The 23,788-nt window shown below is 34.2% G+C and overlaps 1 protein-coding gene across 3 annotated transcripts; it reads right to left on the bottom strand.

Moving 5' to 3' along the window:
- Positions 1–13,489: 13,489 nt before the first annotated feature.
- On the bottom strand, positions 13,490–15,241 carry LOC142556820 (homeobox-leucine zipper protein ATHB-13). 3 transcript variants are annotated; one of them, XM_075668314.1, is made up of 4 exons: positions 15,126–15,241; positions 14,812–14,977; positions 14,261–14,655; positions 13,490–14,105 (listed from the first exon to the last, which is right to left on the bottom strand). In XM_075668314.1, the coding sequence occupies exons 2-4, from the start codon at positions 14,933–14,935 to the stop codon at positions 13,743–13,745; spliced, it is 882 nt and encodes a 293-aa protein (XP_075524429.1). In that variant the 5' UTR covers positions 14,936–14,977; positions 15,126–15,241; the 3' UTR covers positions 13,490–13,742. The 3 variants fall into 3 exon arrangements, with proteins under 3 accessions (XP_075524429.1, XP_075524428.1, XP_075524430.1); XM_075668313.1 differs by lacking the exon at positions 15,126–15,241 and having other exon boundaries at positions 14,812–15,103; XM_075668315.1 differs by lacking the exon at positions 15,126–15,241 and having other exon boundaries at positions 13,490–14,096; positions 14,812–15,097.
- Between the last annotated feature and the right edge of the window lie 8,547 nt (positions 15,242–23,788).

Below are 23,788 nucleotides of genomic sequence, written 5' to 3'. Positions count from 1 at the left end.
TGACTCTCTCTAGCTATTCACAGCAAAAGGAGGTTGACAGTTTAAAAGTAAAGTTAAGTCTGCTAGCGGCTGAGAATGATGACCTGCGCAGACTGTTCCATGCCACGTTAAAAGAAAACAAACGGTTGATAAACACAGTCAACACATGGAACAAGTCCTCTGCCTCTCTTAACAGAATGCATGAGATGCAGAAACCAGTCAGAGACAGAATCGGACTAGGTTATAGCATCAATGAATGCAGCACTTCAGGAGCACCAACTCAACCATTATTAGAGAGACAGTTTAAAACCAATTAAATTTGTCAGATCTAGTACGGTATATGAACATGATAAGCCTGAAGTTAAAGGCACTCAGAATGTAAATCTTGAAAATAACATAAAGCGATGTGGTTTGGGATATGTCAAAATTGAGAGTGCTAAATCCAACCGATATTGGCTAAGACGCAGGCCAAATACAACCGTTCAAAACGGTTTAGTGTTGGCCAGCCGAAAGTTAGATTCAAAAGTATATCACTCAAAAACTAGACACAATCATTACTACAACAACCGACCTAGATAGAGATTGAGTGATAATAATAACAGATGGTCAAAACAACATATTGGAAAAGAAAAGACACTGCATACACCACCTGATTATGCACATAACTGCACTCACCTTAGGACACACCATGAAAAATCCTTCAGGATAATTCAAGTATGGATTTCTAATGGTCTAATAAGCTCAGGACCCAAATAGGATAGAGTACCAATTTCTTATTTAAATGATGTTAGGCATCGAAGAAAAATGACTTGGAAGAATCCATCTGGTTCCTGGATAGTGGTTGTTCCAGACACATGACTGGAAGCAAAAATCTTTTATCAGAAGTAGTCAACTACAGAGGTCTAACAATCACCTTCGCTGATAACTCTAAAGGTAGAGCTGAGGGTAAAGGTAAGATTTTCTATGACAAAATTATCATTAAAGATGTACTTCTTGTAGAAAATCTATGTTATAACCTGATAAGCATAAGCCAACTATGTGACAATGGTTACACCGTTGAATTTCAAAAACTCATATGCACTGTTAAAATTGCAGCATGTAATATTGTGCTAACTGGTCATAGAGAGCAAGATACGTATAAAGTAAAATGGAATGATGAATGTCTTAATGCACCTACTTGCTTTATTGCCTTAAATGGTAATTAAAATTGTCTTTGGCATAAATGACTCGATCATCTTAATTTCAAATATATTGCTACTATTAACAAACTTAAACTGGTATTTGGCTTGCCTAACATTGACTTTGCCAAAGACAGAATTTGCAATGCATGTCAATTAGGTAAACAAATCCGTTCAACCTTCAAGAACAAAGGAAGAAACTCATCAGCAAGATTCCTGGAACTTCTTCATATGGGTTTGTTTGGACCAATACCGGTGATGAGCTTAGGGGGAAAGAAATACACTCTTGTGGTAATTGATGAATTCTCCAGATTTACATGGGTAATTTTCGTAAGCTCCAAAGATCAAACCCCGGCTCAACTAATCAAGCTTCTCAATAGACTTCAAAATGAGAAAACTGAAGCAGTTGACAGAATCAGGAGTGACAGAGGAACTAAATTTCTGAGCCAATTCTTGTCATCATATCTTGAAGATAATGACATAAACATGAACTGTCAGCTGCAAGATCACCTCAATAGAATGGAGTAGCTGAAAGAAGGAACCATACATTGAAGGAAGCACCTAGAACCATGCTGGCAGAATCCAGTATCTCACAACGGTTTTGGGCGGAAGCCATCAATACAGCCTGTTATACTCAAAATCGGTCTATGATCAATAAAAAACATGAAAAGACTCCATATGAGATCTGGACCGGCAAGAAACCAGAAGTTGGATATTTTCGCATTTTCGTTTGTAAATGTTTCATTTATATTAATGGCAAGACACAATTAACCGCATTTGATGCAAAAGCTGATAATGGCGTCTTCCTGGTATACTCCGCAGTAAGTAAAGCGTATCGAGTTTATAATCAAAGAACTCTCACTGTTGAAAAATCCATACATATTGTATTTGATTAATCATCCATGTGTCATGACAATAGTGGTAGCAGCATTCATGATTTGATTAATAAACTTGATGCTACTAACCTGAAGATAGTAGTGATGACAATATAGATTTGAGAAAAATAGGTGAACACATCTTGGAGCAAGATCCAACCGTTCAAGAACAAACTCAACAGATGAATGAACCAGAGGACAACTATCAACCGCGGAGTATACAAATAGAAGAGGGGACGCTGGAGCAAGAAGATGATAACATTCAACCAACCGAGTCAAATCCGTATAGACCATGTCTCCGATAGAAAAAGGATCATCCACTCGAGCTTGTCATCGATAACCCTACTGCTCCTCTCAGAACTAGAAATCAAATTATCAATGAATTTATGTATGATGTGTTTGTTTCCCAGATAGAACCTAAGAAGATCAATGATGCATTACTCGAAACAAATTGGATAGAGGCTATGTAGGAAAAACTTAATCAGTTTGAAAGAAGTAGAGTTTGGCATCTAGTTTCTCGGCCTGACAATACTCATGTTATTGGCACTAGATGGGTATTTAGAAACAAAATGGATAAAAACGGTTCAATTATAAGAAACAAGGCTAGAATAATAGCTCAAGGCTGTAGACAGGAGGAAGGAATAGACTTTGATGAATCATTTGCCCCTGTAGCCAAGATAGAAGCAATTAGAATATTTCTGGACTTTGCAGCATTTAAGGATTTCAAAGTATATCAAATGGATGTTAAATCTGCATTCTTAAATGGGTTGCTAAATGAGGAAGTTTATGTAGAGCAACCACCTGGTTTCGTTAATCACATTCATCCTGATTATGTTTACAAACTAGACAAAGCATTGTATAGATTAAAGAAAGCCCTGAGAGCATGATATGACACATTAACTAAATTCTTGCTTGAGCATGATTTCTCAATTGGAACGGTTGATAAAACCTTGTTTAAATTTTCAAAAAATGATCACTCACTTTTTGTACAAATATATGTGGACGATATTATTTTCGGATCAACTGACCCTAAATTATGTGAGAGATTCTCTAAGATGATGCAGGAGCAGTTTGAAATGAGCATGGTGGGCGAATTAAATTACTTTTTAGGACTGCAAGTCAAGCAGTCAGAAAATGGTATATCTATCAATCAAGCAAAATACACTCGAGATATGCTAAAGAAATTCGGCATGGAAAATTGCTCCCAAGCTACTACCCCGATGAATTCATCAATCAAATTGGACAAAGATGAAGGGGGAATCTCAGTGGATACAAAAATGTACAGAGAGTTAATTGGTTTCTTACTATATTTGACTGAAAGTCGACCTTATATTATTGTATGTTTATGTGCAGGGTTTCAATCTAAACCTATGCAATCTCATTTAATTGCTGCAAAACGCATAGTTAAATATCTTAAAGGTACTATTAATGTGGGCCTTTGGTATCCCAAAGATTCAAGTTTCAATCTTGTAGACTATTCAGATGCAGACAATGTCGGATCCAAAATCGATTGAAAAAGTACGAGCGGTTCATGTCAGTTTTTGGGTGATAGACTAATATCGTGGGTTAGCAAGAAACAGACGTCTATTGCTTCATCAACCGCTGAAGCTGAATACTTGGCGGCTGGGAGCTGTTGTGCTCAGATGCTATGGATACAACAACAGCTGAGAGACTATAGAATTCAAGCTACTGAATCTCTTATCTTCTGCGAAAATACCATTTCAATAGCAATCACATATAAGTCCGTCATGCACGCTCGGACAAAACACATTGACATCAGACTTCATTTCATCCGAGAACATGTTATGAAGAAAGAGATTCGGCTTGAATATGTTCATATGGATCAACAAGCAGCTGATGTATTCACGAAACCATTACTAGAGGCTAAGTTTTCACATTTCCAAAATATGCTTGGTTTAATTGATTTATATTTATATGATTATTTTTGTGTGTACAGTTTTTTATGCAGGAAATAAAAGAGATAGACAAAAAAAGACAACCAGTAATACATAAAAGGAAATTTCATTAATGAAGACGGGAGCGTACATAAGCTATTTCCTTCTTAACCGCCCTCATCCAGAAGGCCAACCAGGTGGTCAGCCCTCCGATGGAGGTGTGCAAAAAGTCCTCTAAGACGGCAATCCGTCTCAGGGTCCTCTGCTCCTTCAGGAGCATGAGGAGATAGACACCTTCCTCAGAGAAGGCGTATGCAGCATCAGCAACATGAAGGCGTCGCTGATATTTCTTCAAAGTTGCCACCTCTTTGGGGGTAGCAACAATTCCCTCCCCATGGGAGGACTGAAGTTCCTGAACTTTTGTCCAGGTTGACAACGTCTTCTCCAAGATGATGTCCTCTATAGCAGCTTTCCGGGCCTCGACGATGGACTTCATGAATGTATCAGCTAAATCTGGATGGCTTGAACTGCTTCCCTTATCCATCTTGTTTTAATCTTGCTTTACCTGTGTTATGATTCGATTGGTTGTGTAACTAACCCCTCCACTTGTATTTACAGATAAGAACCATCCGAAAAGTCTCTATCTTTATGCCTGACACGAGGATATGAAGAGTTCTCTGTCAAGCTAACGCCTGTTCATCTCCCAAGAATAATTTTTACGTACATGTTTAGGGGGAATATTGGTTAAGTCAATAATTTAATAGACTTCTCAACCGTTTTCTCTAATCATATTATTTATCCGGTTCAGTTTTTGGGGGACACGATATCTCCACGTCATTTCGTAAAAAATTACTCAAAATCTTCATCTGCCCTGCTTGACGTGACGATTATCTCTTCGAAATTTGAAATCAATCATTTTACCGCCGTCCAAAATTTTTTAAAATTTTAAAAATCCCTCCACTGACAGTCCTCCACGTGGACTGATTTGTGACTCTCTGAACTGGAAATACACATTCAAAATTTGCTTCGTTCTTACCTTACCTTGCTACTTTCATACGAAATTGCGTTTAAGCTCATCTTGCAGGTGTTTACGTCGATCTCTCTCCTTCAATCAATATTATGGCCGCCTGAATTGCTCACAATACAGTTGCTGTCAACTTCGCATCCGTACTTGCTATGAAAAACAACCCGATGCAAGCAATGTTTCGTATGATTGAATCTTCTGGGATTTGCTTCTTTCTAGGCTACAGTAACAAATACTCCGAGACTCTATTGAAAGAAATCTTCGACTCTGCATACATGAAGAACGGAGAAATTGAATGTGCTGTTCAAGGAAAACATCTTCAACTCACCCAAAAAATGTTTGCTGATTTGTTCCAACTACCTGCTGCTGGAATTACTGATTTCTCCACACTTCCAGAGGGTAATATTGAACTTTGGAGAAGCAATTTTTCATCACCGAGTCTCTAATTTCTTCTCCAACACAAAAACGCGATCTAAAGATTGAATTCAGGCTGTTGGCGGATATTGTGGCAAAAGGAGTTCTTGCCAAAGCTGGTGCATATGACAAAATAACTCTGGAAAAATTTCTTGTCATGGCCACCATTTCATCAAATCTCCAGATCAACTGGTCAGATGTTCTGTTCAAAACACTGGTAGCTATGATAAAGAAAGAGAACAATTCTCAAGGGTTCGAGGTTCAAATTTGCCACATGCTGATTAATGCAGAAGTTCAACTGGTAGATATGACTGAAGTTGGAAAGACCAAGTTGTTCAATTGTCCAACGGTTGAAAACTTTATCAAGAAGAATCGACCAACTGATGAGGAGATAGTCTCCATCAAAACAGAGACCGGGGTAGAATTTGTGAAACAAAAGAAGCAAAATAAGACGGTTTCAACTCCCAAAAAACAAATAGGAAGCTGATCCTAAAATCCAGTTCCGATGATGAATCCAAGGATGACATTCCAGTCTCTCAAGTTTTCAAGAAGAAACGGTCCGAAAAACCAAAAACAATTAAGATCAAACTTATTAAACATACTTTTGCACCACTGATTCCTGCCCTGACCCCCGCAACTTCAGCAATGATGCTCAAAGGAATTCAAATTACTGAAACAGAAATTGAGACCTCTTACTCAGGAGTTCCTATTATTCTCTCAAGAGACAAGGGCAAACAAGCCATGATCGAAAATCCACCAAAAACCAATTCTGTACATACAACCATTATCCTTACCAACGAACGTGTCAATGAGGCCATTCAGAAGAAGATGGAAATGTTTGATCAATGGGTGCAATTTCGAACCATTGTAACCTTTCAGGTAAGATCAAAGCAGCTGCCAAGCTTGAACGGTCCATCTTGGAATGGACAGAAACATCTGATAGTCAAACCGCTTTACGTCGTCGAGACTCTGTGGAACTTCAGATGAAAGAAAGTACTCTCCGAGCCCTCATTCAATTAATAAGGAACAACTTTGATCCCAACTGCCCTACTGCAAAGGATGACTCAGCAGTTATCTCCCAACTTGAGATGGATGCCTCATCGCTTGCTATGAATGTTGCTCTAATGCGACAGGATCTTCACCTTCCAGCAGTTGCTGAACAGAGTAAGCTTGACTCTACATTGAAACTACATGAAGAACCGGGTCCTGAAAAGCTCAAAGACAAATCCACAATTCATGATCATTCATCTACATCATCCGGTACGTTCGCTAAGCCTTCATCACCAGAAGTGCCTATCGAAACTGCTCTACTGAATAATGAGGAAAACACTATTCCCCCAACTGAGATACTCATGCCAGAGAATAATCTCATTACCGAACAACCTTGCCCCCAGGATGTCTCAGATTCTCTACTTGCTTCTCACGCGATCTGTGAGATCGAAATACCAAATCAGCCAATCCATGTCAGCATCTCTGAATATCAGACTCTGTCTGTCAAGGAAGCTGTGCAGTTTTTATCTGATTTTGATAACAACACAACCTACAAAGAACAAACCCCGTCTCCGAGAACCCTCCCAGTTACAGACCTTCCTCTAGTTACTCTCCAAGAACCGTTAATTTCATCTTCCAAAGATCTTCAGAATGATGAGGTCAATATATCATGCATACATACAGATTGTCCTACATCTGTAGCTCTGGATGCTAAGGTTGACACAAGCAAGTCACCCTCTACCTCTCATGCAGATATTGACGAAATTATTGAAGACATAACTGCAGAACTCGACGAGCCTCAGCCTTTAAAATTTGTTGGAGAAGCATCATCTTCTCAACTGGCCTCTTTAAAATCCAGATTACGTGATGATTAGGATGCCTCTGAAAAGGAAGATCAATCAGAAGAAAATGGCCAACAAGATATTCTATCAAAACTTGTCATTTTGGACCATTCAATTCTTGCTCTAAACCGCAAACATTTTGATCTCAAAGATGCTTTTCAAATGATGAAGTTGGATGTTTGTAAAGAATTCTCCGCCATGAATGCCAGCATCTCCCTACATCAAGAAAAGCATAATTCTGTACATCTAAACATGTGTCTTGAGCTCTCAAACCAAATGAATCGTCTGCAAGAACATGTCGACCAATGTATGAATGCCCAAGGAGCTCAACTCACGGAAATTATGGACTTTCTTATTTATGGTGATGTCAAAAAGGGGAAAAGAGAGCGACAAATGGCGATTCAAGAAGCAGAATTATCTGTGATGAAAGAATTAAGAGAAAAAGAAGAAAAGGCCAAAGCAGAACAAATTTCAGGTCAAACTAAATATTAATTGCTGTATCCATTTAGTTAGTTATTTTGTTTTAAATTGTAATTTCATTTACTTAATTAAATATAATTTTTCGTTCTTACTTATCTCTTTAAATATCACTGTATTGAATAGTTTTGCAGCTGGATTTTGTCATCACCAAAAATGGAAAAATTGTTAAGAAATCATTATTACCCGAGAATTTTGGTGTATGACAAAATCAAGACAGCACTTCATTGTTTTAGGAAACAGCTGTTTTTCGTATATGTAACAGGTATTAGTTCAACCGCCTAGCTCAACAACTGAAATATATTTCAACCGGCTAAAGCACAAGAGGCACAAGAAGACTAACCGCTTGAATTTCATACCGCCTACAAATTCAACCGTTTGGATAAAAAGAAGTGTGGACTTGAATGATCTTTCTCAAAACAGGATCATTAAAGAGAGATATTTATTGCTCAATTATTGAAAGACATTCTCTGATCGGTTCTAGACATTCAAAGTATTACACCGACTCAAAAATCAACTTATCTCTACACCAATCCCAAAAATTATCTGCATTTATTTCAAAATCCCAGAAAAAGGAGATCAAGTATAGACTACAAAGTTCTAATGCTGAAAACAGTTACCATAAAAGGGAACTCCTCAAGAGATGTGATTAAGAACTATGCTGAGCAAAAAAAACATTAAATGCATCGATTAATGAACAATTAATGCTCTTAAAGATGACAACGACACATCTGTTCAGGGGCTCAGGTTAACGTTGCTTGTCCTTCCAAACCGTTGGAACAATCGGTTATATTAATAGAGAAGTAGCAAGAGAGAAAGACTACTCAATTTCACAGCTGTAAAATTATCATCTGCTTGCATACTTTGCAGATTGAGAGCGCACTCAAGGCTTACTTGATTCATCGCTCATTTAGCACGCATTGAACAGAAAGATACTCGATCATTCAAGGATCATTTTCGTGCTACTTCAATCAGATTATTCATATAAGTAACCTTTTGGTTATTTGGTTAAGTTGTGGTGTCTGGTGAACTAAGTGTTCTCAAAATTCAGACGTGTAAAGTGATCACTAAGAGTTCCAAAACAGGCAGTGTGAAAAGTCCTGATTGCAATGGGCTGTTGCAAAAAGTTTGTAAAGCCAAAGTCTTTTAGTGGAATCCTTCCTGAAGAGGAAGAAGGGGTTACGTAGGAGTATTCAATATCCGAACATCCTTAAAAACCTTGTGTTGTTTATTTCTCGCAAGCACATACTTTTCCAACTTCGTTTTGTTGTAAAGCTTGTCAACGTCTTTAAGCTGTCATTTGAAATTGTGAACTGTTTTCCACACTTAATAGTCGTTCACATTTCCAACCGTTTGAGAAGAATTGTCAACCGCCTCAAAAAACGGTTGAAATCAAAGTTTTAAAAACAAAAATTTGAAAGAGTTTATTCATTCCCTCTCTAAACTCTTTCCAGATCCTAACACTTCAGAAGTTACTTGTGACACATTTATGTCAAATGAGTCACTGGAGCCTGTATTAAAATTCCATTCATGAATATTATTAAGCCAATGAGTATTATCTTTATCTGCACATCCAGTAAAATATTGATCTCAATCACCAACAAAATCATCCTTGAATGTATAAGGTTGGTCCACATCTTCATGAAAAGCCGTTGTCAAACTCTTTGATCAAATGCTATCACGCTTAGGACATGTGTAATACATGACATATATGACTCAAGAACATTTGTTACTGCTTTATCTTCAATGATCTCCATTCAATAGACAACTATATGCATTGCACATCGGAATTAGGACCCAACATAAATTATAAAGTATCATCATCAAGGACAACATGTGCTTCTATTAAACGTGATATGTCGATATACGAATATTTGGTTGAAATGTTCAACCTAAAGTTCGTGTCATCGATATCTAACTTCCGTTGAACTATTTCAATCAATTCACATAATTTCGTAGAACTAGATATATGAATTAACTTCACCCTTTTAATACTATAATTGATTGTTCCATTCTTACGATAACATTATCACCAATATTAGTTGATATATTTAAATGCAGGCATGAACATTGTTTTGGTAATATATATAAAGGCTCTTTTAAAATAATAAACAAACAACAATATAAATTTTATTGATTTAATAGAAAGCAAAAGACATAAAACCTGATAATTCATTCATTTGGTTAACAACAGAAAATAATATATATATGAAAAACATTTTTGATAACAGAAGGCAAACAACATAAAATAATTCCTCGTAACAGCAAGCTAATGCTATATGGAAAAAAATTTCAGTTGCATGCAATTTTTTTTTAAAAAAAAAAATTTTACTATGAAAATTTAGAATTTATGAGATATACATCAAGAAGATGATTTCTTTATTTTTGAACAATTTCTCCTCCAATCCAACGAAGAAGAACAACTCATAAGTTTGGCATCTGTGTTTTAAAAAAATTCATACAGATAATAAAAAATGCCGAATTCATAGAGTTGTATGCATTTTAAAGAAAAATATTATGTGCTATATCCATGTATAAAGAAACACGTGATTAACATAGCAACAAAAAATTTTATTTTTGCATAATTTGTGAGATTTTCAGTAAGATATTGTTTGATACATCAAATCAAAACAGACTTTAAATTGTAAATGTTGATCAATAATTTAACTTTTCGGTGTTCATTCAAATCAAAATTTAAAAAAAATATAGCAGAGACTGAGGAGTCAAATAAATTTTAAAATAATTATCACTCCCCCGCCTTCACCACTGGTGGGGGAGTGGAAATCATTTTAAAAAAATATTCACTTCTCGCCTAAGGTGAACATGGGGGAGTGAAATTTTTTTTTCAACTATATTTTGATAAATACTTTAAAAACACTATATTTTGATAAGAAGAAAGATAAAGTACAATATTCTGATTTAAAAAAAAAAAAAAAGAACCCAACAATATTGGGTTACATGGCATATATTAGGGCTGCCCATCGTTTATTTATGTATGAGCCCATGAGAACTAAAGTTGCAAGAACAACAGTATAGGGGGAGACATCCAATTACATTGTTTACTAATTTAAAATAACAATTTCCTAATTTTATGATGAAATCGGTAAATATTGTAAATGTGCGTCGGAATAAGACGTTACCCTTCGAATGGACAAAAACTAAATAAATTTTGGTTTTTTTCCCAAATAATGTTTGTGGTATGTATTTGTTTGAGCTTGGTTCGTTTATAATCGAGCTGAGCTCGAGCTTTATTTAACGAATATATGCATGGCTCACGAGCTTATTCAAGCCTTTATCGAGTCTAAACAAGCTTAATAAATATGAATTATACATTTAAATTTTCATTAAATTAAATAAAAAGTAAATTATATATTTAAAGAAAAATATATTATTCTTATTAAAATTTGTAAATTTATTATAATAAATAAATTTAATAGATTTTTCTATATATTTCATAAATTATATACAAAATCAATAAATCAAATATCAAAACTATTATTTTTTCATCTAAAAGATTACTCATGAACTTACCAACGAACATGTTCACGAGCTAACGAGCCGAATACTGTAAACTTGAGTTTGGTTTGTTTATCTTAACGAGCCTCATTAAACGAGCTCAAACGAGCTTTTATCGAATCGAGTTTCGAATAGCTCACAAACGGTTTGGTTCGTTTACATCCCTATATTGTTTACATCTATGTCTCGATCAACCCTAAAAAATAAACTATAGATTATTTTGATTTTTCTAAAATTAAATTGGTCTTGAGTTCCATCTTTTATATATAAATATATATATATATATATGTTAACATGCGACAAACCTAATCCTCAAAATATTAAGGCCCGCTCTTGTCTATATCCGTTAGAATACTACCAAAACTCTGGCAAGGAAATGAATTTTCTTTCACAATTTTTTGAACAAAAAATTGAAAAAAAACACTTTGTAAAAATAGTAATGAGTTATATGAAATTTTTATGTTTCATGTAAATGAATTCATTTCCGATGTTTAATAATAATAATAATATAATTTCTGAATTTAATAGAAATCGATGCAAGAATTTTTTTATTGCTAAAAATAAGATTTTTTTTGTCAATATTTGTTTTTATCTCGCTCCAATAATTCAAATTTGATAGTCTTATTATTTATTTAAGGTGATAGATTCCAAAATGCACGTGGCCAGATGAGGATTTTAAAGTTTAGAAATGTTTATTTTTCAATTAAAACCTGTCACGGCACCTCAAAGCTCTCATCAAAAGCCAAAAATTTAAAATAATGAATCGATTAATTAATTAATATTTTAAATTCAAATTTAGCCAACGTATGCCAGCCTTTTTCTATACCTTTTGCGCATGATCCCAGATTGATAATACTTTTCTTATTTCCATTTAATTAATAATTTAATGCTGCCCACTAATATTTAATAACATGCAAATATCTTCAATATTTCTTGCACTACTTTATCTAATTAATATTATTAAATATTTAATGGATAATCCTGATTTAACCACATAATATTGTATAATAGTTATGCAACAAGAACAAACTAATTAAAAGATACAAGTCATCCCGCGCACATATTATGGGATGTTACATTTTGAGTAGGTCTCTTGTGAGACAGTCTCACGAATATTTATCTGTGAGACGGGTCAACCTTACCGATATTCACAATAAAAAATAATACTCTTAGCATAAAAATTAATATTTTTTCATGGATAACTAAATAAAAGATTCGTCTCATAAAATATGACCCGTGAGACAGTCTCATACAAATTTTTACTTTACATTATTACGTACCATATATATATATATTAATCATTAATCTGATTTTTTTTTCTAATTTTCTAATGGAGCCCCCAATACGCGAGGAGTGATGGCCTTTTTTAAACACAAATACTGTAGAGAAATTGTCCATACTTATTCTGACAAATTCAATGCTCAAAATCAGAATATGCAGTAAAAAGTTGTCAATAATTGATTATGATGATGCTTCAGTGTTCATGAGATGCATGGAATTCAGAGTCTCAGGAATATTTTTTAATCTAATTGACATTTTAACATGAAATCACACCACTTAGTTTAGGACAAGAAATCGAGATCGAATAGTTTTTTTCTTTGCCAGCAACCAAGATCCCATCCAAATAAAAGAAATGGCTCAAATTCGATGTTTGAAAGAACCAAAAAAAACAGAGAAAAGATGGGGTGCAAGAAAATCCAAATCTCCATAGCCAAAATGTTTATGGTTACATACAATATATAATTTGATTTGATTCCATATATGTCTCCTATCACTGTCAACTTGTCACGATTAAATCAAGTTTCAGCAAATGTCCACTTCAAGAGAGTGACTGTTTCCCTACTCTCCTTGTTTTCTTCTCCCCTTTCATGAATTCTATTTGTCCTCTTCCCTATTTCATTGGAATTTGTGCTTCATTCTTACCTTTTATTTCTTCTTATAAACACATTCTCAAAAAAATTCGTCCAAAATTTTGTTGTATTATTCCACCGGCATCAATGGTTAAAGATCTGGTCGTGTGGTTAATTTTTTTAGCCATTGATACTAACAGAAGGGTCGGCACCGGCATAACCGATGTTGTAAAATTTATGGTTCTTTTTATCGATTGCTAAGATATATATGATCGATCCCACGAATAATTATTTATGTTAAGAAATAATATTTTAGTTTATGAACAAAACTTAAAGAGATTAAATGGAGAAGAGAAGGGTGGGAATAGTTTAGAGACATGACGTGACATTAGATAACAAAATTTAACAATTGAATTTGAATATGATAGACATTTTTTGGTGATCTTACGTGAAAGAAAAAACATATTATATCCACATGATTCTTTATTCTCTCCGAGAAACTCGATGGATCCTTTCTTCCTCCCCTCCTCAAGTGGAGGTATTCCACATTCTACTACTTTGTACACCAGTTCTAATGTATGGAAACAAGAAATTTAATCATCAAAACTTATAATATATGATAATTTGGCCATCCCATCTTGATGTATAATCAAATTTGAATAAGTTTTCAGGCCATTTAAGCGCGCGAAATCCCGATGTGTCTTAATTGAAATGTTGTTGCTCTAGCCATGGCCAAAAGCCTGTCTGATCATCCATCCCGCAGAACATGTTGCAAAGGCTTTCCTCCTTAACATTCTGGTGATGATCCATCTTCGGACCCAGATTTTCGGGCCTCGAGGACGTCAAATTTTGGAAGAGATGTGAGATTCCATTAGGCCTAAGTGAAGATGGGAAGAATTGCCTGCTTGTGGGCAAGATTGGGCTATCGATGGCTGGATTTCTCGATATGTCCAGCTTGATTTCTGAGCTGTTTTCGCTTCTGTTGCTGCTGGAACCTTCTGTTTCTTTGTTCAGATTGATGGATTCTGTTGGCTCCCTCGTCTTCAGTGACAGAATCTGCAAAATCTTTGATTGTTTTCACTAATGCAGATGACTTTTTTATGTTCAAACTGTTGCTGAGATTTTTTATCTGTGTTTCTTGGAAAATTCATATATTCTTTAAATTCACAGAAAAATATTTACTAGGAAAATCAAAATGTAAAAGAAAATGAGATCTTTACCTCAGCATGGAGTTTCTGATTCTTCACTTGGAGTGCATCGTTTTCTGACTTGACAGCATCAAATTGTCTCTTCAAAATCTCATAATCTTTCTCAAGTTGCTTCGTCTTCCATCTCGCTCTCCTGTTCTGAAACCATATGGCGATTTGTCTGGGCTGAAGCCCGAGGGCCCGGGCCAGCTGGAGCTTCCTTTCGGGCTCCAGCTTGTTTCCCAGTTCGAAGTTCTTTTCAAGTGTCTTCACTTGCTCCATGTTCAGCCTCTTCTTCTTCTCCCCGAGCTGGGATCCGTCGTCGGATAGCTCATCCTGATCCCGGTGATTGTTTATCTCCTCGCAGATGTCGATTCCGGTGGCAAATGACAAGGATGATCTCTTCCCTAGTAGTGAAGCCACGCCGCCTACACCAAGATATATAGAGTACACAAAGATTTAGGGTTTAAAGATAATATATATATATATATATATATATATAAAGTGATTTGATGCAAGTGCATTCACACAGCAGAATTATAAATTCCCTGCAAGAACAAATTGGTGTAAGAAAAAAAAAGTACCATGAAACTCTTGGGGACTGCAAGAAGGAAGAATCGGTACGGCAAGAGAAGTGGAGGGCTGATCGTGATCATCTTCATGATGATGAGGAGTTTGCAGCATAAAATTGGAGTGAAAAAATGCCATTTTCAGCGCAGATAATCACCTATAAAACTATTCCACCTGCAGCTGAAGTGAGAGGTATACCGATCCACAAGTCATGATTCTTGAAAAAGAGATTGAAAAGTGAGCAAAATATAACATATAGAAACTAGGGGCTGTTTTCAAATCAAAAGAGAAGATGCATTCATTGAACTAATGGAGATAGCTTATATACCTTATCAGATTCAAAAGAACAAAAAAAAAAAAAAAAAAAGAAATGCTTCCCTTTAATTTTTCTGTAAATTGTGTGTGTTTTGTTGTGTGTGCGATGTTTTTCATTTGTGAGAAGTGGGATTTTTATATTATTCATTTTACTTTTATTGCAATGAGATGGATAGATTGAAATATAAGGTAGTAAATTTTAGATCCCATTTAAGAATATTAACTAAAGAATTTAGAGCAAAACTCTGCCATTTAGAAGTTTGTTGATGTTAAATAAATTACCTTACCAGTTGTAGTTTTTGAATTAATGGTTAAAATTTGCTGCAAAAAAATTATAAATTTTGTAGGGATCTAACGATCAAATTTTTGAAATATCAACCTTGAAATATGAGTGATATTTCATTTTGATCATTGTTGGCTAAAAGTTGTTTATATTTAGCCAATGGAAATTCGAGGGGAAATTTTGATTATTTTCTTGTAAAAGTTGGGTGCCTTTATTTTTCAACATGGACAGTTGTCATTGAAATTTTTGAATAAAAGGGGCAAGCAGACAAAAGTTTGTGTAGTCTGATTTCCTGGCTAAAGAAGAAGAAATGGGCTCATACTACATGGCTTTTAATAGGATAATTAATGAGTCATTTAAGGGGGGAAAAATAAAATTAATTATTTTTCACTCATAACTTTTGTTCTCCTAGGCAATAATTATTTACTTTCACAAATCAGTGGAGGCTAAAATTTGTGTGAGACGGTCTCACAGGTCGTATTTTGTGAGACGGATCTCTTATTTGGGTCATCCATGAAAAAGTATTATTTTTTATGCTAAGAGTATTATTTTTTATTGTGAATATTGTTATGGTTGATCCGTCTCACAGATAAAGATTCGTGAGACCGTCTCACAAGAGACATACTTATCAGTGGAATGTAGCAATCAAATTGTGATATTTCATTTTTTTTTATTTCTAAAACATTTTAATTGTAATTTAATGCTATTATATTCGAACTTTACTACGACAAAATATCAATCTTCATCCTAAATAGATTACATGTGCAGACCTAAAAATATGGAAGACCGGGGGAAGAGAATAGAACATGTTTTCTTTTTTCAAATAAAAAATTATTAACCTATTAACAAATTACACAATTCAACATCTTGGAAAATTTCGAAAAATCCATCCTCTAAACTGCTGAAAATCTAACTTTAGTGCAATAACTTGGGGGTTTTTAACATTTGTATCCGATGTATCATATCAGCATTTCGATGAAAACATGATTAAAAATGTAATCTTGATTAGTTGATGGTCGTCCACATATGTTTAATTTACATCAAAAAACTTGTAAAATTAACCTACAAAATATGTAATTAACTACATTAACAAGGCATCCGATGTATGAATAAATAGAGCAAATACCCAAATGAATATATGTCAGTTGCGAATGGATTAAGATCGAAAAAGGGTGCAAGAATTTAAAGGATGGGTCCAAAGAAAGGGGGGGTAGGGTTTGCTAGCCAACCTACCAACATATATCATGCATGCACCAACATCAACCCCACTCATCTTTCCCATCCCATGATGCTCTTAGCTAGCTAACCATTTTGCTAAGAGAATAGGAGAAAAAAACACACAAAAAAATTTGGAATAAAATAAAATAAAAATAAAGGGCACAAAAAACCAATAACTTTTTCATGGCCATCCAATGCTGTCCCTTCCTCTTTTGTCCAATTGTACATCCTTGGGGTCAATTAGGCAATATCGATTATTTTCATTGACCGAATAAATTAATATTTTCATTTAAAAGAAATTAATTTTACATGTGAAATCAAGTTTCATTTTATATATATTTCAAATTATTCATTAACTGGGTTCGCTGCTATATATTAGCCACTGGCTACGTCACCCTATGAACATGGCCCTTGAAATTTCTTTATTTCCCTATGCCAAAAGCAGTAGTCTAAATGTAAAATTCACGACATATTTATAAGGAATTTAAAAAGTAATCAACATTGAAATTAAAATTTATACATATCCTGTCCCCATTTTGTCTATGTTAGAGGAGATAATCCTCAAAAAAGTTATAATTGTAGGGACCGATCACTTACTGTTTTACTAAAAGTTATAGTCGATGGTAACAGAATAACTCAGATCATTTAAATAACACAACAACTCGAGTATCACAGCTCGGTTATTTTTCAAGCAGATACAATTATTGCACTAAATTGATTATACAAGAATGATGATTTAATTGAATAACATCAATAAATTATTAATATGACATAAGATTTGAATAGTGTTTAAAATAATAGTTGAAATTATTGAATATTGAAAATAAGAGTTGTAAATATTGAAAATTAGTGTGTGATGATGTATGTAATGATGTATATATTTTTGGATTATTTTCAAAGAAATTCTATAAATATGTCTCTCAATTTGTGAAGGAAACACACAATTGAGTAGACAAAATTTTATAAAATGTGTAATTTTATATATTTTGTGAGTTTGAGATTTTTACTTTTAACACGTTATCAGCACGATACTCTTAGGTTCTTCCCCATATTTTTCCAAGCTCCAAAAAACAAGAAAAATGTAACAATATTCAAAAATAAGAATATTTATTTTACTGTTTATTTATTTTTATTGTATATATATTTAATATATAATATAATGTTATTATATAAAAAGAGTTTATGACACCTCATTATAATAACGTGATGTGATTATATTATTACACTGCTTATATATTTTTATTGTGTTACTGTTTATTTATTGTATATATATTTGAATAATATAATGTTATTATATAAAAGAAATATGTGACACATCATTATAATAATGTGATGTGATTATTTCATTATTTATATATTTTTATTGTGATATATATTAATTATATATATTGTATAATGTCACAATATTATATAAAAGGAGTCTCTCACACCTCATTATAATAATGTGATGTGATATACATAATTATTTAAACATGATTAACATTATATACATAATATTATTACCATAAAATTTACATATACATACATTTATTTTTTAAACATTTTTAACGGTCATAAATGGTAATAAACGACTAGTTTTTACCATATAATTATGATTTTACAAACACATTCAATCATTCCAAACTTACTCTTCCTCCCTAAAAAATTTCGTCATCAAAATTTTCGAAGAAGAAGAAGATAGTTCTTTCAAAGTTATTTTGTATAATTATTTAGTTATTATACTCACTAGTCTTGTATTTATCGGAGAATATTCGCCTCGCGTTTTTTATTTTTTAGAATGCTTGTACTTATAATTTATCTGTTACTTTGTATTGTCATATTAATAGATTTAAAACTTAACTAATAAAATGTATTGTTATTTTTATTGTACCACCATGTCAAATTTGTCAAAGCTCGAATTTGTTGTGCTCGATATTATGAGAAAAAATTATATGCCATGAACTCTCGATGTAGAAATATATCTTGAATCATTGGGTCTAAATGAGACCATTAAAGCAAATGATATATCATCATCACAAGAAAAAGCAAAAGATGTTAATTTTGCGTCGACATCTTGATGAATGATTAAAATGTGAATATCTCATTGAAAAAAATCTAATGGCTTTATAGTAAAGATTAAAAGAAAGATTTGAACATATAAATGAAGTTATATTCCGCCCGCCCATGATGAATGGAATATGTTAAATTCCAAGATTTTAAGAAAGTAAATGATTACAACTCGGCGATGTATCGAATAATCTCGTAATTTAAATTTTGTGGACATGAGATTGCGGAATCGGAAATTCTTAAAAAAATATTTTCCACTTTTCACGCATCAAATATAACTTTATAACAACAATATAGAGTGCGTGGATTTGCGAGATATTCTGAACTTATCGCTTGTCTTCTTGTGACGGAAAAGAACTGTTGGAAACCAAATTTCGGAGTTTGATAAATTAAGCGTGAAAAGATTGAACAAATGATCAAGACAACTGAAGGTAACTGATCTAAAGATTCGTAAACTGATAGTTGCCTGAATTGAAGAGTAATGCGTATATAATTCTAGACAACTGAACTGTGTTGTCAACTGAACGATCAGTTGAGACTGATTAGTTACACAAAAAACAGTTGAAACTGATCAGTTAATCAGATGATCATATCGGCTAAAGAAGTCAACTGATTTTAGCAGCTTTACACGTCATCAGTTAAGGACATAACCAACAACCGACAGTTTGTACAGAAGCAGTGGGAACGACGCATTTCAGAAAAGCTACAGTATACGATTGTCAGAAGGATGTTGATATGGCTATTCAACGGATATAAAGATTCAAAATTCATTCATTGTTACCGTTGGAATCAAAGCCTATAAATAGCCGAGAAGATCAGCTGAAACATAGTAACGAAGGTTATCCAAGCTACACTGATTTATACAAGTTTAGCAAAAACTCTGCTAACATTATTTCAAAGCTTAATTTTACAAAATCTCACACTTATTATACAGATCCATAGCTTTCAGTACTATAATTTGGGCTTCAAGCACAATATTCATTATTGTTTTATTCAATCTTTGTAAGATCAATTGTGCTTAAAAAATTACACTAGTTAAGTACTGATAAAAATTGTATTGATACTAAGAGTTTCAATTTTGGCATTGTTAAGTCCAAACTGAAGTGGGTTTGTACAAAGCATTGTTTAGATCAAAGTCTTTTAGTAAATATCTCATCCTCGAGATAGAAGAGGTGACGTAGGAGTGTTTGAAATCTCCGAACATCCACAAATCTTATGTTGCTTATTATCAGTTTTTATTTTATCTGTCTTTCAATTATTTTCGCACTTTATTAAAGTTAACTGATTGACATTGACAACAAGATTCGCGAATTCAGTTTATCACTAAACTAATTCATCCATCGAAAAGTTGTGAAAATTGTCAAGTGTTTATTCAACTCTCCCTTCTGAACACTTTATCACACCCAATCGATCCTAACAGGTGGTATACGAGCAATTGAATATTGTTTCTGAATATGTCATATCTACAAATCTGATTACCATGTCTTCTTTCAATAAAATCTCAATGTTTTCCAGAGAAGAATTTGACGATTGGAAGATTAGAATGCAGGCTCACTTAACTGCATAATATGATGATATGTGGTATGTTATCACTGACGGACCCATGAAAATATTGAAAGCAAATACTGTTGTTGCCATAACTGATGGTGCACCACATCGCATTGAAAAGCCTAGAGAAGAATGGACAGCAGAAGACAAAAGAAAAGCCAATTTGGACAATGTGGCTAAAGACATTCTGTACAAGACATTGGATAAAATTACTTTCAGCAAAATAAAGATGTGCAGAACTGCAAAAGTGATATGGGAGAAGTTGATTCAACTCTGCGAAGGTAATGATAAAATAAAAGAAAATAAACTCTCAGTTGTTGTTCAAAAATTTGATAATATTAAAATGAAGACCAAAGAATCTATCAACGAGTATGATGAAAGAGTCAGCAACATTATAAATGAGCTAAATGCACTTGGAAAAGTGTATTCAAACAAAGAAATTGCACTGAAGGTGGTCCGAGGTCATGGGATGTCAAGACCATGGCTATGAGAGAATCAAAGGACATGAATAAGGTTGAACTACATGATCTGTTTGCTAATCTCAAAGCCTATGAGTTTGAACAATAAAAAAGAGAAGGAGAGCCTCCTACACCACAGATCACAACTGCTCTTAGTGCTCACAAAATGGAACCAACTGGTTCAGTTGAGAAAACTGCTGATCGGCTGAGTAATGACGCAATGTCATTATTTGTGAAGAAATTCGAAAAATTCATGAGAAGAAACCAATGTTCATTCCAACGAAATTATCAGATGAATAACTCAAAGGAAGAACCGAAATCTTGCTTCAACTGTGGAAAGCAAGGTCACTTCATTGCTGACTGTCCAAAGCCAAAGAAGGACATTCAACTGATAAAGGGAAGAAATAAGTTGAATACAAAAGAAGAGACATGAATGATAAAAGATCATTCAAGAAGAAACATGAAGACCTGTTTGCTGAGGAAAGCAAATCTAAATGAGCAGAGACTGACAGTGAAGATTCAGAGTTAGAGAGCTCGAGCAGCTCTAGTGATGATGAAGAAGAAGCCAAGTGCTTAATGGTAGATGATGCAGGACTGGAGTCAACAAGTGAACAAGTATTTGACTTCAGCTCTACTGATTTTATACGAGAAGAACTCATTGACACTTTGCATGACATGGTGAATGAGTATAACAAACTTGCTTGCTCTTTTGATAAAGTCAAAGCTTAGCAAACTGATCCTAAAGATAATAAAACTGAAACTGATGAGTCAATTGAATTGTTTAGTCTGAAAAGGGAAATTGCAAAGCAAAAAGCTGAAATGATCGAGATCCAATTCTTCATTCATCAGTTGAAAAATGAGATGTAAAAAAAATTGACTTGATTCAGGCTTGGAATAAGTCATCAGTCACTCTGACTACAATGCAGATTTTGCAAAAATGAGTTGCTGATAAAAATAGTTTAGGATTCAATAGCATCGATGAAACCTCTGCCAGTGATACAATGCCAAAGTTGAATGAACACAAAGAAAAATACATTAACTTTGTGAAATCAACAGTGGTCAAGAAATCTTTGAACCAAGTAAACCTACCGTCCAACCGATTGAACATCAGAACAAAGCTAAGCGGTTTGGAATTGGATATAGCCCAAAGAGTTCAACTGATTTGAAAAGCTGGTCACCTAAAAGGTTCAGCTAAAAAATCATAACTCCAAGGATAACTATTACAATTACTACAACTGTAAGCCAGTTAGAAAGAGATATCGGGTGAACAAACAGTTGGAAAAGGTTAACAATCATATTGTTTCATCCACACTCCACATACCTAACACACACAAGTCAGGGAAAATAATTTGGAATACAGAAACTGGAAATTCGGTTAGACTTATCCAAGTTTGGGTTCCTAAAGGAATAATCAGTTTAGGACCCAAACAGACATGGATACCAAAATTATATATTGTGTGTGATTGCAGGTGAGAGGTGTCACGCCCCAGGGATGGGGTTGGTCAACACCTGGCGTTGCTTTCAAATTTACATTCGAAACAACAAGTCTCAGAAGTACAAAATTCAGAAACCAGTCTTTTTATTCATAATATGAATTAATTCATTGTCTGATACACACTCGAATCAGTAATGTTTTACAGCGGAAACGTAAAACCAAACATAACATTATTTTAACAGATACAGTGGAAACATAAACTAGAGCTGAGAACAACAATCTTCTTCACCAGCCCCAGAATTGATTATACTTTTCTTCTTTAACAAAGCTTCCTCGTTCTTATCTGAGATGGGTTTGGTGGGTGAGTGATATGATCGTCACTCAGTAAGCGGGGACGGGAATAACTCCTAGTTTTCAAAATCATTTTCAACAGAAACAGTAATACAACCAACTAATATACAGAAACTCTTATTTTCATAACAGAAATCAGTATTCATAACAGAAATCAGAAATTAGCAAGTAAGTAAGCACTGAGCACGTTCGTGAATTTCATGGCTAAATTGATATCAGTCCCCTATATGTTCTCTCCTCTAAGGGGTGAGGACAGAATCAGAAATCAGAATTCAGAAATGTTCATAATATATATTCCTACCATTAGTTCACTAGGTTTTAGTGCTTCAAAAATCAGAGATCAAATTACATATACTTTGTTTCAAAACAGGAATCATCAAACCGATTTGAAGATATTTATACATAAGCCCACTTACTGTAATTTGCTATAAAGTTTCGGTTGAAGTCTGGAATCTGCTTGTTCTTGCTACTAGGTTTCTACTGCTCGAAAATAAGCACTCTCTTAGCTCGAAAATTCGAGTGATAATCTCAATATTTGTGTAACACCAATTCAGAAGTTTGAGGACGTTATTTATAGGCAAAATTCTGACTGTTAGCCTCTCAATTAATGGCCATAATATGACATTAACAGCCTTTATTCCATATTAAATGCTTCAGTTACAAGTCATAAGCTGAATCAGTAACTGTCTGCTGGAATCTCGATCTTCTGCTGCTAGATTTTACCTGTTGTCTGCTGCTGGATTCTAATCTGCTGGAAAAATATCAGCTTCTGAAATATTAACTTTTGCTGGAAATTTTGCATTGCTGCTGAAATGCTAGAAATTCGGGTTCTCACATCCCTCCCTCCTTATGAAAAGTTTCGTCCTCGAAACTTGGCTATACATGATCCTCAAAGAGATAAGTGTATTGTTCTCGCATCTTTTCTTCCAACTCCCTAGTAGCTTCTCTTTCGGTGTGATTGGACCATTGCACTTTGACATATGGAATAATTCGTCGCCTCAGTACTTGGTCTTTATTATCCACAATCCGAATCGAAATTTCTCCATACTTTAGTTCTTCATTTAAATTGCCTTCGACCAACAGGGGTTCAGCTTCAAGAATATGACTCGGATCGGAAATATATCTCTTCAGCTGCGAAACGTGGAATACATTGTGAATTCTTGACATGTCGGGTGGAAGTGCTAATCTATAAGCAAGTGTTCCCACTTTCTCTAGAATGTCAAAAGGTCCAACATATCTGGGATTCAGTTTTTCAGTCTTATTGAATCGGATTACACCCTTCATGGGTGACACTTTCACATAAGCTTTTTCTCCAACTTCAAATTCCTACGGGTCTT

This window comes from Primulina tabacum, chromosome 9 (genome assembly GCF_025594145.1).
Source record: "Primulina tabacum isolate GXHZ01 chromosome 9, ASM2559414v2, whole genome shotgun sequence".
NCBI lineage: Eukaryota > Viridiplantae > Streptophyta > Magnoliopsida > Lamiales > Gesneriaceae > Primulina > Primulina tabacum.
This window is presented reverse-complemented; position numbering and strand designations above follow the sequence as displayed.

Bases quoted from the DNA above. Each gene is read 5' to 3' on its own strand.
- LOC142556820 (XM_075668314.1), bottom strand. From the start codon at position 14,935: ATGGCATTTTTTCACTCCAATTTTATGCTGCAAACTCCTCATCATCAT. The intron at 14,656-14,811 runs GTACTTTTTTTT...ATCTTGGTGTAG, and splicing joins CAGTCCCCAAGAGTTTCATG to GCGGCGTGGCTTCACTACTA. The intron at 14,106-14,260 runs GTAAAGATCTCA...AAACAATCAAAG, and splicing joins ATCAGAAACTCCATGCTGAG to ATTTTGCAGATTCTGTCACT.